Here is a 14,719-nt window from a genome sequence, read left to right as displayed (position 1 = left end):
TAATTGAACAGTACACTAGGATTCTACATGTTTTATCATGGCTTTGAAATGACTCACTCTTTTAAAAATATATATCATATTGAGATCTTCAGCATCAGTATTTATATACTGTTTAATCGCGGCAAAATCCCCTCAGCTGTTTCAGCTGCCCCTCACCCCCCACTCGCTTCTCACTCACAGTGTTCTGTTCCGTCCTAGACTTTGGAATTTGCTGTTGCCATGGCAATGGAATAGAGCACGCTCTCTCGCTTCTTTCCTGTTCCCTCTTGCTTTATATATCCCTCTGTCTCTCTCTAGGTGAAATGTGGAAACGGATCAGCTTCTTTCCTTTCGGGTTGGTCGTCGCATAATGTTCAAACCCAGTTGTATTAATGATTCATCTTTTTGTAAGGTTAAGAAAGACCATTTTACTTGGCTTCCCTCTCACATCACATTAATGTATTAAATCCTTTCTTTTTTCTTCTTATTCTTCACCCCACAGGAGCAACGCTGAGATGCATGCCATGGCCACTTACTGAGAAGAGGGACGAAACCTTGAGTTGTGGATCCACGTTCACATAGAGACAGAGGTAAGTGAGAAGGGGAGGAACACGGGAGCAGAGAGAGAGAGAGAGAGGGGAACGAGAAGAGAGGAAACGAGAGAGGAAACGAGAGAGGAAGAGCGGTCTATGGATGCGGCTTGGACAGAGGGGACTCTGAATGCGCACTCTTCACTGACGAGGAACAGCAAGCTGCAGACATGGAGGCAAAAGGCAGAGGCATGCCCCAAGGTAACACACATTTCACTAGAAACACACTTCACCAAACGCGCACACACGTGCACACACACTTAACGTTAACACTTAACCAAAGACAGCTTAACAGATGCCTGGATTCAAAAGGAAACAATATGATTTACCCAAGTAATTATTCTGTAACTAGACTAGACAGTTATGCTGAAGTTTTCGTTTTTTTCCCTTCTTTTTTCCCTGCTTTTGTATTTAAACAATTACAAGTCATCAGAGAGACAAAGAACTGACAATACCTTTCTAATTGTCTCTCTGGGATTAATAAAGTCTTATTGAATTGAAATCGACACACCAGGTTTTGGACATCCAGGTCAATAACGGGTCAATTGTGGCATATCGGTTGTTTCCTTTGAAACACAGACACACCCACACCATTCAAGAGGATACTCTTGATTTGTAGCTTTTCAGGCATCTTTTCCATTTCACCAGCTCTTCTCTTTCTCAATCCCTCTCTCTCCTCCCTCTCTCCGGCCCAGTCATGGTGTGGTGGGAGAAGGGGATCCAGGTTGTCCTCACCACTTTGGGGGCGTTTGCAGCCTTTTCCCTGATGGCCGTGGCCATTGGGACGGACTACTGGCTGTACGCACGGGCCTTCATCTGCAACAGCACGGCCAACTCCTCCCAGGACGACCCCAACAACAAGGACAAGAAAGACCCTGGTGCCCTCACCCACTCTGGCCTCTGGAGGATCTGCTGTCTGGAGGGTAGGGGAGGTCTTGATGTTTGTGGGGATGGGGAGGGGCGATGGGGGAATCAGTGTATTTCCAGGCTTTTGGTGGGGTCAGATGAATGCCTCAGTGTGTGTGTGTGTGTGTGTGTGTGTGTGTGTGTGTGTGTGTGTGTGTGTGTGTGTGTGTGTGTGTGTGTGTGTGTGTGCATGCGTGGGTGTGTGTGGGTGGATCACTGTGTTTGGCTCGCACGTTTATGTGCACATACGTGCATGTGCAGGTGTGTGTACAAGAGTGTGTGTGTTGTGCAGCTGATGAGCAGCTCAACCATGAAAGACACGGTTCGACACAGTGCTGCCTGGAGTGCATTTAGAGGACATCCAGTGGGCAGTGGCAGACAGTCAGGAGAAAAAAAGGCACATTTCAAGAGCTGCTTATCTAACATGATCTAACATTAGCATTTTTACCCTATTGTCATCTGCGAGAAACTAGTCTTGTCGAGAACCATGCGTGACAATGACTTGATTTTGAAGGTTTGGCTTCGTGAGACCAGCGAATGCTAAAGAGGCAATTGTGATCGACCAATTCGGTTCAGTCTTATTGTAGCAAATTTGAAATTGTGTTTTTTTTATTTTATTTTTACATTGGATACAGGTAGAGACTCAGAGCTAGAAAAGGGTTTATCATACACTACAGTTGAGGAAAAATGGGAATGTAATTCTGCTTTGAAAGTTGATAAACTTGTAACCTCACTTTTGAGAAAATAGCCTTTGAATGTTTTGGTGCACCTATTGAAGAGCTCTTTTTTGTTTACACCTATTCAGCATCGTTCACACCCTCTTAAGCTTTAGCCCCACCCGTCTCTTTAAGGGTTGATCTGAGCGTTCTGTCCAACAACAGCAGTCGGGCACCCAAGCTAACTGGCTAACGTTGGCTAGCTTGCTAGTTACTTCCAGACACAAATGAGAGAACAGCTCACTGACTATTTTACTCGCCCTAGCAGAGCTGGCTAGGCTGTTTTTATGTTGTCCAGAACCTTGGTAATTTAGATGAATGTGCTCTGAAATCGGAGTAGATAGCCAGAGCGAATTTACCAGCTACGTATATCAACAGTTGTCGCAGTGACATCGTTAACATTCAATTGAAATGGTTACGTGCATAGTGGAGTCTTTTGTTAAGACATGTAGCTAGCTAAACAGTGAACCATAATCCCAACTCACGACGTTACTACCCTGCATGAATCTGCAGGTAGCTTACCAATCAGGTTCAATGTTAGCTAGCTAACATTAGGCTATAACTAGCCAAGCTGTAAGGGATTTCCTCCTCTTCTTCCAAAGAGGAGAGGTGAAAAGGATCGGAGGACCTATATGCGGCGTGGTAAGTGTCCATGCTTCTTTTAATACGAAATAGTACACATGAACAGCTGAATACAAAAAACAATAACTGTGGAATGAACGAAACCCAAAACAGTACCGTGTGGTGAAATACACAGACACGGAAACAAACACCCACTAACACACAGTGAAACCCAGGCTACCTAAGTATGATTCTCAATCAGAGACAACTAACGACACCTGCCTCTGATTACCATACTAGGCCGAAACATAGAAATCCCCAAATCATAGAAAAACAAACATAGACTGCCCACCCCAACTCACGACCTGACCATACTAAATAATGACAAAACAAAGGAAACAAAGGTCAGAACGTGACAAAAGCAAATGGCTCTGAAATACAAATAATATTATTACACAGATCATACATGTAATGTTAGCTAACTAGCTAATAGTACACTTTAACTTAATTCGAAACGTGTAATATCAGAAAATGTAGCTAGCTAGACTATCTTACCCATATACATGGAGGGACGCTTCTCCCTCTCTGTCACAGATGCCACGGTTGCCCTTAGTTTGAAAATGTAATCCAGAGTGTTTTCTCCATTTCCTTAGCTACTGTATCATACTGTAATTCCAACATGCATTCCACTGATTTCAAAACTCAGTCCTCAAGAAAGTGGAGAGCAACACTTATGCAGTTCTATTACGCAATATATATATATATGTAAACTACATTAGACAGAATTGCCTACACATACTGACCAGCTTAAATAGATAAAAGCCTGCTACATGGCAGACCAATCCAGACTCATCTCTCGGCGTGTCAAGCCATTCATTATCTCAGCCAATCATAGCAAGCGGGAAGGTTGCTGACTTTTTCTGTGGCTAAACCAACTAGGCTCGAAATTTAACAAATTTATTCGTATTTACAGATGGCATACTGTACATGTTTGATATTAAGGTACATGTGGCCTCCCGGGTGGAGCAATGGTGAAGGGCACTGTACTGCAGCGCCAGCTGTGCCATCAGAGACTCTGGGTTCGCGCCCAGGCTCTGTCGTAACCGGCCGCAACCGGGAGGTCCGTGGGGCAACGCACAATTGGCCTAGCGTTGTCCGGGTTAGATAGGGCTTGGCCGGTAGGGATGTCCTTGTCTCATCCCACATCAGCGACTCCTGTGGCGGGCTGGGCACAGTGCGCGCTAACCAAGGTTGCCAGGTGCAAGGTGTTTCCTCTGACACATTGGTGGGGCTGGCTTCCAGGTTGGATGCGCGCTGTGTTAAGAAGCAGTGCGGCTTGGTTGGGTTGTGTATCGCAGCCCGATACGCCCGTACAGGAGTTGTAGCGATGAGACAAGATAGTAACTACTAAAAAAAGCAATTGGATACCACGAAATTGGGGTAAAATTAAAATAAATAAATAAAAGATATTAAGGCACATGAAAGTTGACATGTTCCAGAAGATATTTCTGGCCAAAAATGCGTTTAGATTTTTTTTAAGACTATTCCTGTGAAATAGTGACGCGGACATACGCCTAGTTTCCTGTAACGAGTCAGAAGTATGAGTGATGAGTCATTAGTTATAGTCTGATGGAGTGGGACTCCATTTGCTACCTACAGTAAGTGATAGACCGCAAAAGAGGACAACAACAGCCATTATATATAATATTTGTGGCAGATGCTCAACATACTGATTACAGCTTCTTAATTATTGATGAAGTCTGTTGTCCTCTTCAGAGTACAAAGAGTTGTTTGTGGTTCATTTGACTGTCACAACCGACTTGAAAAGGGATTCAAATGAATATTTAATATGTCCATACACCAAGCCCCAGATATCTGTCCTGTCCTGTTTCTGTCTCTAATACTCTCTAATACCCATCTCTCTCCCATATTTCTGTATTTCTCTCTGTCCATCTGTTTTCTCTCTCTGTCCATCTCTGTTTTCTCTCTCTGTCCATCTCTCTCTCTCTCGCTCTCTGCCTATCTCTCTCTCTCTGTCCATCTTGCTCTCTCTGTCCATCTCTCTCTCTGTCTATGTCCATCTCTCTCTCTGTCTCTGTCTCTCTCTCTCTCTGTCCATCTCTCTCCATCCATCCATCCATCCATCCATCCATCCATCCATCCATGTCTCTCTCTCTCTCTCTCTCTCTCTCTCTCTTGAATAAGTGTTTCAAATTTGGGAAAATGACACTTTCTAATTGTTTTATATTTTTTACATTTTGTCAGGAAATGCAACTCCGTCTCAGGTTCTGCTGTTGTGTAGTGGTTGCACAGCCTTTCCTCTACAGGGAGCCAGGTTTTCCTGTGTCTACCCTTCTCAATGGCAAGGCTGTGCTCACTGAGCCTGTACTTTGTCAAGGGTTTTCTAAGGTTTTGATCAGTAACCATGGTCAAATATTTAGCCACGGTGTACTGTCGATTTAGGGCCAGATAGCACTGCATTTTGCTTTGTGCTTGTGTTTGTGTTTCCCAATAAGCAATATAGTATTGTTTTGACTATGTTGTAATTTGGTTTATCCTAATTGATTGGATGTTCTGGTCCTGAGGCTTCAGTGCATTAGTTTAACAGGTTTGTGAACTCAGTCCCAGGATCAGCTGGATGAGGGGACTCTTTTCTTTGCTCAGCTCTTGGCATTGCAGGGCTTGATAAGGATGTGAGAAGGGGTCACTGTATTTGAGATGTTTCCAAAACTTAATTGCTCTTTTTTGAGTTGTTATTATTAGTAGATATTAGTCTAATTCTGCCCTGCATGCATTGTTTGTAGTTTTCCTCTGGACATGTAGGAGAATCTTACAGAACTCTGCATGCAGGGTTTCAATGGGGTATTTGTCCCATTTGTTGAAATCTTGTTTTGCAAGTGGACTCCACACCTCGCTGCCATAAAGTGCAATTGGTTCAATGACATATTGAATTAGTTTTAGCCAAATTTGAATAAGTATTTCAATTTGAATTAGCTTTTTAATGGCATAGAATGCCCTGTGTGCTTTCTCTCTCAGCTCATTAAGGTGTCCAGTTGAGCTTATTTTTAAACATAAGTAATTGTAGTGTGTACAGTACTCTATATATTTTGTACCAATTGAGAACTTTGGTTTAATTCCCTGAGATCTGGATCTTCTCTGGAAAATCATTATTTTATTCTTTTTGGGGTTTACTGCCAGGGCCCAGGTCTGGCAGTACTGCTCTAGCAGGTCCAGGCTCTGCTGTAGGCCATGTGCTGTGGGTGACAGCAGGCATAGGTCATCTGCGAAGAGTAGGCATTTAACTTCTGAATTGTGGAGACTAACACCAGGGGCTGAGGATTTTTCTAGAATAGTGGCCAATTCGTTAATGTAAATATTGAAGAGTGCAGGGCTCAGATTGCAACCCTGGCGAAGGCCCCGCCCCTAGTTAAAGAATTCAGTTATTTTCTTACCAATTTTAATGCTGCACGTATTGCCAGAATACATTGATTTAATTATATCATATGTTTTACCCCCTACAATAACTTTGTAGAACAGTCCTGTATGCCAAATAGAATCAAATGCTTTTTGGAAGTCGAAAAAGCAAGCATATATTTTGGTATTATTTTGGTGGACATGTTTATCTATCTTGGTGTGTCGGGTGTAAATATGATCAGTTGTGCGATGTTTTGGTATAAATCCAATTGGGCTTTTACTCAAAACATTGTGCTTATCAAGGAAGTTTATAATACTACAGAAAACCTCCCCCAGGTTACTGTTCACACAAATGCCTCTGTAATTGTTAGGGTCAAATATGTCTCCATTCTTAAAGATTGGGGTTATGAGTCCTTGATTCCAGATGTCAGGGAAATAACCTACACTCAGGATCAAATTAAACAGTTTTAATATAGCCAATTGAAATTTTGCACTAGTGAGTTTGAGCATCTCATTTAAGATGCCATCAGGTCTGCATGGCTCTTTAAATTTGAGAGCCTGAAGTTTCTTATAGAGCTCCTGGTCAGTAATTGGGGAGTCCAATGAATTTTGATTGTCCTTTATAGCTTTTTCTAATCCATTCAACTTCTCATGAATTGGGCGTTGTTCTGCGTTTGTGTCAATTTGAACGGTGTTGTTGTCACGTTCTGACCTTAGTTCTTTTGTTATGTCTTTGTTTTAGTATGGTCTGGGTGTGAGTTGGTTGGGTTGTCTATGTTCGTTTTTCTATGATTTGCTATTTCTCTGTTTGGCCTGGTATGGTTCTCAATCAGAGGCAGCTGTCAATCGTTGTCCCTGATTGAGAATCATACTTAGGTAGCCTGGTCTCACTTTTGAGTTGTGGGAGTTTGTTTTCCATGTCAGTGTTTGGTCCACACGGTACTGTTTTGGTTTAGTTATTTCACGTTGTCGTTTATTGTTTTTGTTTCAGTGTTCATGTTTCTTATTAAAAATCAAGATGAACACTTACCACGCTGCACTTTGGTCCTCTCCTTCATATGACGACCGTTACAGTTGTAGAGTGTTTTAAAATGGGTCGTCCATATGTCACCATTTTGTATCGCTAATTCCTCTTGTTTAGATGTTGTTGGTTTTTTTTCTTCAATTTTTCCAGAAATTGTGTGTGTTTATGGACTCCTCAATTAGTGTCAGCTTCTTTACTGTGAGTGAATGTGGTATCCAGAAAGTTATCTAAAAGTGTTTGGATATTTTGGTTCCAGGTTGCTTTCTGGTATTCTTCTGTGTTGTTTTTGGCCCATCTGTATGAATTGATGATGTTGCATAGCTTACTGGGCTGTGAATGTGTGGTTGTTTCCATGTCTGTTCTTTTGAGGAACAACGTAATTTGGCTGTGATCAGACAGAGGTGTTAGTGGCTTGACAGTGAATGAGCTGAGAGAGAAAGGGTCAATGTCTGTAATCTTATAGTTTACTGTACTGTGGCCGAGGTGAGCAGTAGGTGAATCTCCCAAAGATGGTAACCTACCATTGACAAAGTACAGTGTGCTCGTTAGATCAAGTAGTGTTCCTGTACGCACATTTGTGTCCCCACAGATGAGCACTTTTCCCTGGGCCTGGAAATGGCACGTCTCTTCCTCAAGGGTCTCTCTCTCTCTCTCTCGTTCTCTCTCTCTCTCTCCTTCTCAGGGCTGAAGAGAGGAGTGTGTTCTCAGATCAATCATTTCCCGGACGATGCAGACTATGATCAGGATGCAGCAGAGTATCTCCTGCGTGAGTAAGGGGACGTGGGATGCAGCAGAGTATCTCCTGCGTGAGTAAGGGGACGTGGGATCCAGCAGAGTATCTCCTGCGTGAGTAAGGGGACGTGGGATCCAGCAGAGTATCTCCTGCGTGGGTAAGGGGACGTGGAATGCAGCAGAGTATCTCCTGCGTGAGTAAGGGGACGTGGAATGCAGCAGAGTATCTCCTGCGTGAGTAAGGGGACGTGGAATGCAGCAGAGTATCTCCTGCGTGAGTAAGTGGACGTGGGATCCAGCAGAGTATCTCCTGTGTGAGTAAGGGGACGTGGGATCCAGCAGAGTATCTCCTGCGTGAGTAAGGGGACGTGGGATCCAGCAGAGTATCTCCTGCGTGAGTAAGTGGACGTGGGATCCAGCAGAGTATCTCCTGCGTGAGTAAGGGGACGTGGGATCCAGCAGAGTATCTCCTGCGTGAGTAAGGGGACGTGGGATGCAGCAGAGTATCTCCTGCGTGAGTAAGGAGACGTGGGATGCAGCAGAGTATCTCCTGCGTGAGTAAGTGGACGTGGGATCCAGCAGAGTATCTCCTGCGTGAGTGAGGAGACGTGGGATCCAGCAGAGTATCTCCGGTGTGAGTAAGGGGACGTGGGATCCAGCAGAGTATCTCCTGCGTGGGTAAGGGGACGTGGGATGCAGCAGAGTATCTCCTGCGTGAGTAAGGAGACGTGGGATGCAGCAGAGTATCTCCTGCGTGAGTAAGGGGACGTGGGATCCAGCAGAGTATCTCCTGCGTGAGTAAGGGGACGTGGGATGCAGCAGAGTATCTCCTGCGTGAGTAAGGGGACGTGGGATCCAGCAGAGTATCTCCTGCGTGAGTAAGGGGACGTGGGATCCAGCAGAGTATCTCCTGCGTGAGTAAGGGGACGTGGGATGCAGCAGAGTATCTCCTGCGTGAGTAAGGGGACGTGGGATCCAGCAGAGTATCTCCTGCGTGAGTAAGGGGACGTGGGCAGTGGGAGGATGTCACTAGAAAGATGTGATGTCGAATTGAAAAGAAATGCTGGGAAACAGCATTAGTGAATGCCGATGTACAAGGTTATGAGTTAGCTAACTCAATCAGTATCTCTCATTTGCCGGAGGGAATTATAACAAAGGAATAGGATATTCCAATCCAACCAGAACATCGGTTGGAATAAGAATGTAGGATACATTTAGTCATTTATGAAAGGTGTTACAAAATAAATGCTTAGTGTGGCATATGACTCTACCCCAGATGGTGACAATGTCACATACGCAGCCGGAAAAGCAAGGGCTGGAACCAGTTCAGGGAACAGAATCAAAAACTGGAAAATAACACAATTATCTGAGTAACGGAGCCCGTGATCTATACTGTTCCAGAACGGAACCGTTATTTTAAAAGCATGGGAACCGGTTAATAACATTCTTTTACATTCCAGACATTTTTTTTCTTCCAGTCCATAACAAAGCCCCTGTGTCACTCAGAAACCTATTCCAGCGTCTGTCTGGCAGCTGGAAATCTTTACCAGTGGGTGTACGTGTGTGTGTAGGCTACCTGCATAGGTAACTGTAGCCACCTGATGACGTTACAAGCATGGTTTCAGAAATTGGGGAGATATACTATAGTTACCACATTGGATTTATTAAGTATAGAAAGGTAAGATGTGTTTTTAATTCTAGTGCTGCTCTGCACACACAAGCTTGTTAGCTAGGTACGTTTGCTCTGGTCCAACATTAAACCAACTCAGAAGTTCAAAGACATTCAAGTTCCTCCATAGAGCTGAGGATCAGCTCTATGGAGGTATAATTCTATAATTCTGTGGAGGTATAATTCTGTGGGCGTAATTCAGATAATGCATCATAACAAGATTCCCAGCGCTTCAAGGCAAGCTTCCTCCCATCCTCTCTTGCTTTGTCCTCACCTGCAACATTTCAGTTGCATCTGGCGCCTTACACTGTGACTGGCAGCACAGTGTGTCTGTGTTTGTCTTTCATTATGATTAAAACCATGCTGTTACGGCAAAATATAATTAGCTCTTTGTGACTTTCCTATACAGATTAAATCGCTTACCTGCTCATTTAGCTGCACTGATTGGTGAAGTAATTTAATCTACAGCTAAATGTAATTTTTTCCCCAACTATTTTAGAGGTTTAAAATGGAACAGAAAGGAATAATATAAACCGGTACTTTTTGGGGAGTTCAAACCGGTTCAGAACTTTATTTTGCTGGTCGGAACAGCAGAACGTAACTTAACAAATAATGGTTCTGTTCGGAACGAAACGAGTGGGAAATAATTTGGGTTTCTACCCCTACAAGTCACCTTCACAACTTTATCTTTAATCATTCATCTTTAATACACGTATTTGCTAAGCTCAGCAGGTTACGACACAATAAGTCTGCAGTCGCTTCTAATATTATCAGAGGATCGGATCTCCTATCTAAGCAAAGGTCCAGGTAGAAGATACCCATAGGCATAGATCCAGGCTCAAATTACCCTTCCCAAATCACAACTATAACCATTCACCACTGTCAACAAGAAACTGACCTTAGATCAGCAACTAAGGAACATTTCACCACCTTCCGTCTGCAGGTGTTGTCCGAGCCTCCAGTATCTTCCCCATCCTGAGTGCTATACTGCTCCTGATGGGAGCGATATGTGTTGCATCCAGCAGCTTCTACAAGAGCAAGAGGAACATCATCCTAGGAGGAGGCATCCTGTTTGTGGCTGCTGGTAAGGCGCCGGCGTCTTGTTCTTGACAGTTTCTCTATTACTCAGTACACATGGGGCTGGTTTCCTGGACACAGATGAAGCCTCGTCCTGGAGTTCAAATCATGCTCGATGGTGTCTCATACTCCTTTTCCTCTTGTTATGATGGAATGCCCTACTCTGCCTTAAATGTTCTCAATGGTCTCTGAACTCGGAAACGAGTGTTGTTGTTCAGGCTAATATAATTATCCCCATCATTTCATCCATCCATGATATTCACTTTTGTGTTGTTTTTCCCTCCCCATAGCTCGTTTCATGTTAATGATGTTGGTTGCGGCTTAGATTTCCCACATGTAAATGAGATTTTTTTACATTTAATTTGGCAAGTCAGTTAAGAACAAATTCTTATTTACAATGACGGCTTACCGGGGGACAGTGGGTTAACTGTCTTGTTTAGGGGCAGAACGACAGATTTTTACCTTGTCAGCTCGAGGATTTGATCCAGCCACCTTTCGGTTATGCCCAACGCTCTCACCACTAGGCTACCTGCAACCACATACAGTATATCATCCCTTGAGTGGAGACTCAGGTCAATGAGGCACAACACAACAGAAGTAATAAATATTGTTTATTTAGTAATATGCCATATATTACCTCCTAAGTGGAGATATGGGTCAATGAGACATAACACAAGAGAAGTAATCAAGTTGAGATGGTTCGTTTAGAGCCATTCCCCCAGCCCCCTATGGAAAAGCTCAGAGAAAATCAATGGCATATTATACTGAACAAAAATGTAAATGCAGAAGGCAACAATTTAAAAGATTTTACTGAGGTTCCAGTTCATATAATGAAATCAGTCAATTGAACTACATGTATTAGGTCCTAATCTATGGATTTCACATGACTGGGCAGGCGCGCAGATTTGGGTAGGCCTAGGAGGGCATAGGCCCACCCACTTGGGAGTCAAGCCCACCCACTGGGGAGCCAAGCCCAGGCCAATCAGAATGAGTTTTCCCCCACAAAGGGGCTTTATTAGATACAGAAATACTCTCAGATGATCCTACAGGTGAAGAAGTCAGATGTGGTGGTCCTTTGCTGGGCTGGTATGGTTGCATGTGGTCTGTGGTTGTGAGGCCGGTTGGACGTACTGACAGATTCTCTAAAACGACGTTTGAGGCGGCTTATGGTAGAGAAATTAACATTAAATTCTCTGGCAACAGCTTTGGTGGACATTTCTGCAGTCAGCATGCCAATTGCACGCTCCCTCAAAACTCTGTGGCATTATGTTGTGTGGCAAAACTGCACATTTTAGAGTGGTGCACCTGTGCAATCATCATTCTGTTTAATCAGCTTCTTGATATGCCACACCGGTCAGGTGGATGGATTATCTTGGCAAAGGAGAAATGCTCACATAAAAAGCATGCTAACAAATTTGTGGTCAAAATTTGAGAGAAATAAGCTTTTTGTACATTTGAAACATTTCTGGGATCTTTTATTTCATCTCATGAATCATGGGACCAAGACTTTACATGTTGTGCGTGTATTTTGTTCAGTGTATATTCGAGTCTATATCTCACCTTTTTTTTTTACACGTCTCACCTCTGTCTGTCCCCCAGGCCTGAGCAACATCATCGGCGTGATAGTGTACATCTCTGCGGCGCTAAGCGACATCTCGCCCAAGAAGGACGAGGACAAGAAGTGGCATTACTCGTACGGCTGGTCCTTCTACTTCGGAGGCCTCTCATTTATCCTGGCTGAGATGGTGGGCGTCCTGGCCGTCAACATCTACATCGAGAAGAACAAGGAGCTGCGCTGCCGCTCACGCACCGAACTCTTCAAGAGCACCACGCACGCCATGCTCCGCCTGCCCAGCTACCGCTTCCGCCGGCGCTCCCGCTCCAGCTCGCACTCTACCGACCCGCCACGCTCCCCCCGTGACACCTCACCCACAGACGCCAAGAGTTTTACATTACCGCCGTCTGCCCCGCCTTTCTCTGTGGCCACCCTGCCCAACCCGCACCATGCTGGTGGAGGAGTAGGGGGCGATATCTCCATGTATACCCTGACCCGGGACTCCAAGATGGGGAGTCTTGGTGGCGGCGGGCCCCCTCTCTACGGCACGGTGGACCGGGCTTCCCTCTACCAGCTGCACAGCTACTTCCCCAATGAGGAAGTGGGGGTGATGATGAGCGGTACACTGCCTTCTCTCTCCAAGTCCAACCTCTCTGCGGCGGGCCAGAATGCCGCGGTCGGCGGCACTGCCATTGCGCCCCTGAATACCTTGTCATCCTCCGGTCTTACCCCCCAGCAGCCACCTCTGTCCACTGGCACCATGGAGAGAGAGAGGGGCATGGGCACCCTGGACCGCCTCGGGGGCAAACGGAACAGGGACACTGACTCGGACACGCTGAACAGGAGAACCACGCCAGTGTGAGCCTTGGAGATGGGAGCAAGGGCCATGGAGGTGCAGGGCCATCTCAGTCTGTTTTTGACTACTATGAATATATCTATTCCACTGACGAGAATATCAAATGTATTATTAACAACAGTATTGAGTATATATTCATTTTGAAATGCACAATATGTCTATAGTTGTAAACTTTGGTTTGTCTTATCATTCCGAGTATCATAGCCAGGTTACAAGACTGTAAAGATGGTAACTTCTTGAATATTATCACATTGCTGTTGTTTCTCGTAATCGTAACTGAAGGGTAAATTTGTACATTTTGAACTATGATTTTTGTATTTTAAAGTTTTCATTGATTTCTAGCTCCATCACTATTAAATCTGATGGCGTCATGCAGGAAGCATGTGCGCAAATTATGAGTGTAATATTGTATTTGTATTTTATTTTAAATATATTTTATTCTATTATTATTCTTATTAATAATAATAATATTGTTACTATTATTGTTATTATTGTTATAATTATTGTTATCATCACATTTTTAAGGCTATTGTTTTTGTTTGTTATTACAGGTATAACCAACATAGCCTAATCTGTGTTTTTTATTCTTCATGACAAGTGTATTAGATTATAGGCTTTATTTTAGTGATGGTATGTACTGTATTCTTATTGTTCTTCTTTAAAGCAGTGATTCTCAACTCGTGGGTCGCGACCCAAATTTGGGTCACGGGATGTTTTGAATGGGTATACCCATTGTAACTTCTAGAATATTATCACATTACTGTTGTTTTTATTCTCGTGTCTGAGTATAAAATAAAATAATTAAAACATTTACTTAAACTAAAAACCAGGTAGAAAGTGATGAAATTGTTTAATCTCTGAACTATTATTCTTCAATGAAGAAATGTAGAGCTAGCAGCACTAATTAGCGAATTTGGTTGATTTTGTGGAGTCAAACAATCAAGTTTATTAACATTCTTCATCAAGAATATGTGTAAATTTGACAAATTTTCTTTGACGTATAGTTGCTACAATTACAATCAATATGGAATTCAAAATAGTTTTCCAGATTGCGTTTTCACATATTTTCTTTTGCAATGCAAATATTGGGTCACTACTGAGACAACCTGGTTTAATTTGGGTTCCGAGGAAAAACCAGTTGAGAACCACTGCTTTTAAGATCCTACCTTGGGGTTAGGGGGCTGAGAGCCTACCTTGGGGTTAGGGGGCTGAGTGCCTGTGATCCTGTGATCATAATCAATTATATTTCTACTCTAATTCACATTCATCAAACTAAGGACATTTGTGATGGGTAAGCAATACAACATTCTGAGCCTCAAAAATAAATACAAAATAAAACAAATATATTCAATAAAGTTATATATGAAAATGTATTATGTGGAGTGTGTTATTTGACATCTAAACAAGATGGTAATAGTACAAATGAATGTAAAAATGTTTGGAAATTAAATGGTGCAAATTTTTTCCATTCATATAGCTGGATCTACTATAACGACACAGGGAGAGACCCAGATGCAGACACAGGAGGCAGATGGTGCGAGTCTCTGACATTTATTAAACTACAAAGGGCAGGCAATAGGCAGGTCGAGGACAGGCATAAGTTCATTAACCAGGTCAGAGTCTGAAAGGTACAGGGCGGC

General features: G+C 43.4%; 1 protein-coding gene across 1 annotated transcript; it reads left to right on the top strand.

Moving 5' to 3' along the window:
- Positions 1–272: 272 nt before the first annotated feature.
- LOC135552269 (voltage-dependent calcium channel gamma-4 subunit-like) lies at positions 273–14,442 on the top strand. Its single transcript, XM_064983790.1, has 6 exons — positions 273–334; positions 482–770; positions 1,265–1,492; positions 7,873–7,956; positions 10,535–10,675; positions 12,268–14,442. The coding sequence occupies exons 2-6, from the start codon at positions 740–742 to the stop codon at positions 13,083–13,085; spliced, it is 1,302 nt and encodes a 433-aa protein (XP_064839862.1). The 5' UTR covers positions 273–334; positions 482–739; the 3' UTR covers positions 13,086–14,442.
- Positions 14,443–14,719: the final 277 nt, after the last annotated feature.

Source organism: Oncorhynchus masou, chromosome 13 (assembly GCF_036934945.1).
Source record: "Oncorhynchus masou masou isolate Uvic2021 chromosome 13, UVic_Omas_1.1, whole genome shotgun sequence".
Lineage (NCBI taxonomy): Eukaryota > Metazoa > Chordata > Actinopteri > Salmoniformes > Salmonidae > Oncorhynchus > Oncorhynchus masou.
Note: the sequence above shows the minus strand (reverse complement) of the source record. Positions and strands in the feature narration are given on the sequence as shown.

Coding starts and splice junctions, on each gene's coding strand:
- LOC135552269 (XM_064983790.1), top strand. CDS start 740: ATGGAGGCAAAAGGCAGAGGCATGCCCCAAG. Junction 771..1,264: donor AGGCAGAGGCATGCCCCAAG/GTAACACACATT, acceptor TCTCCGGCCCAG/TCATGGTGTGGTGGGAGAAG. Junction 1,493..7,872: donor GAGGATCTGCTGTCTGGAGG/GTAGGGGAGGTC, acceptor TCTCCTTCTCAG/GGCTGAAGAGAGGAGTGTGT.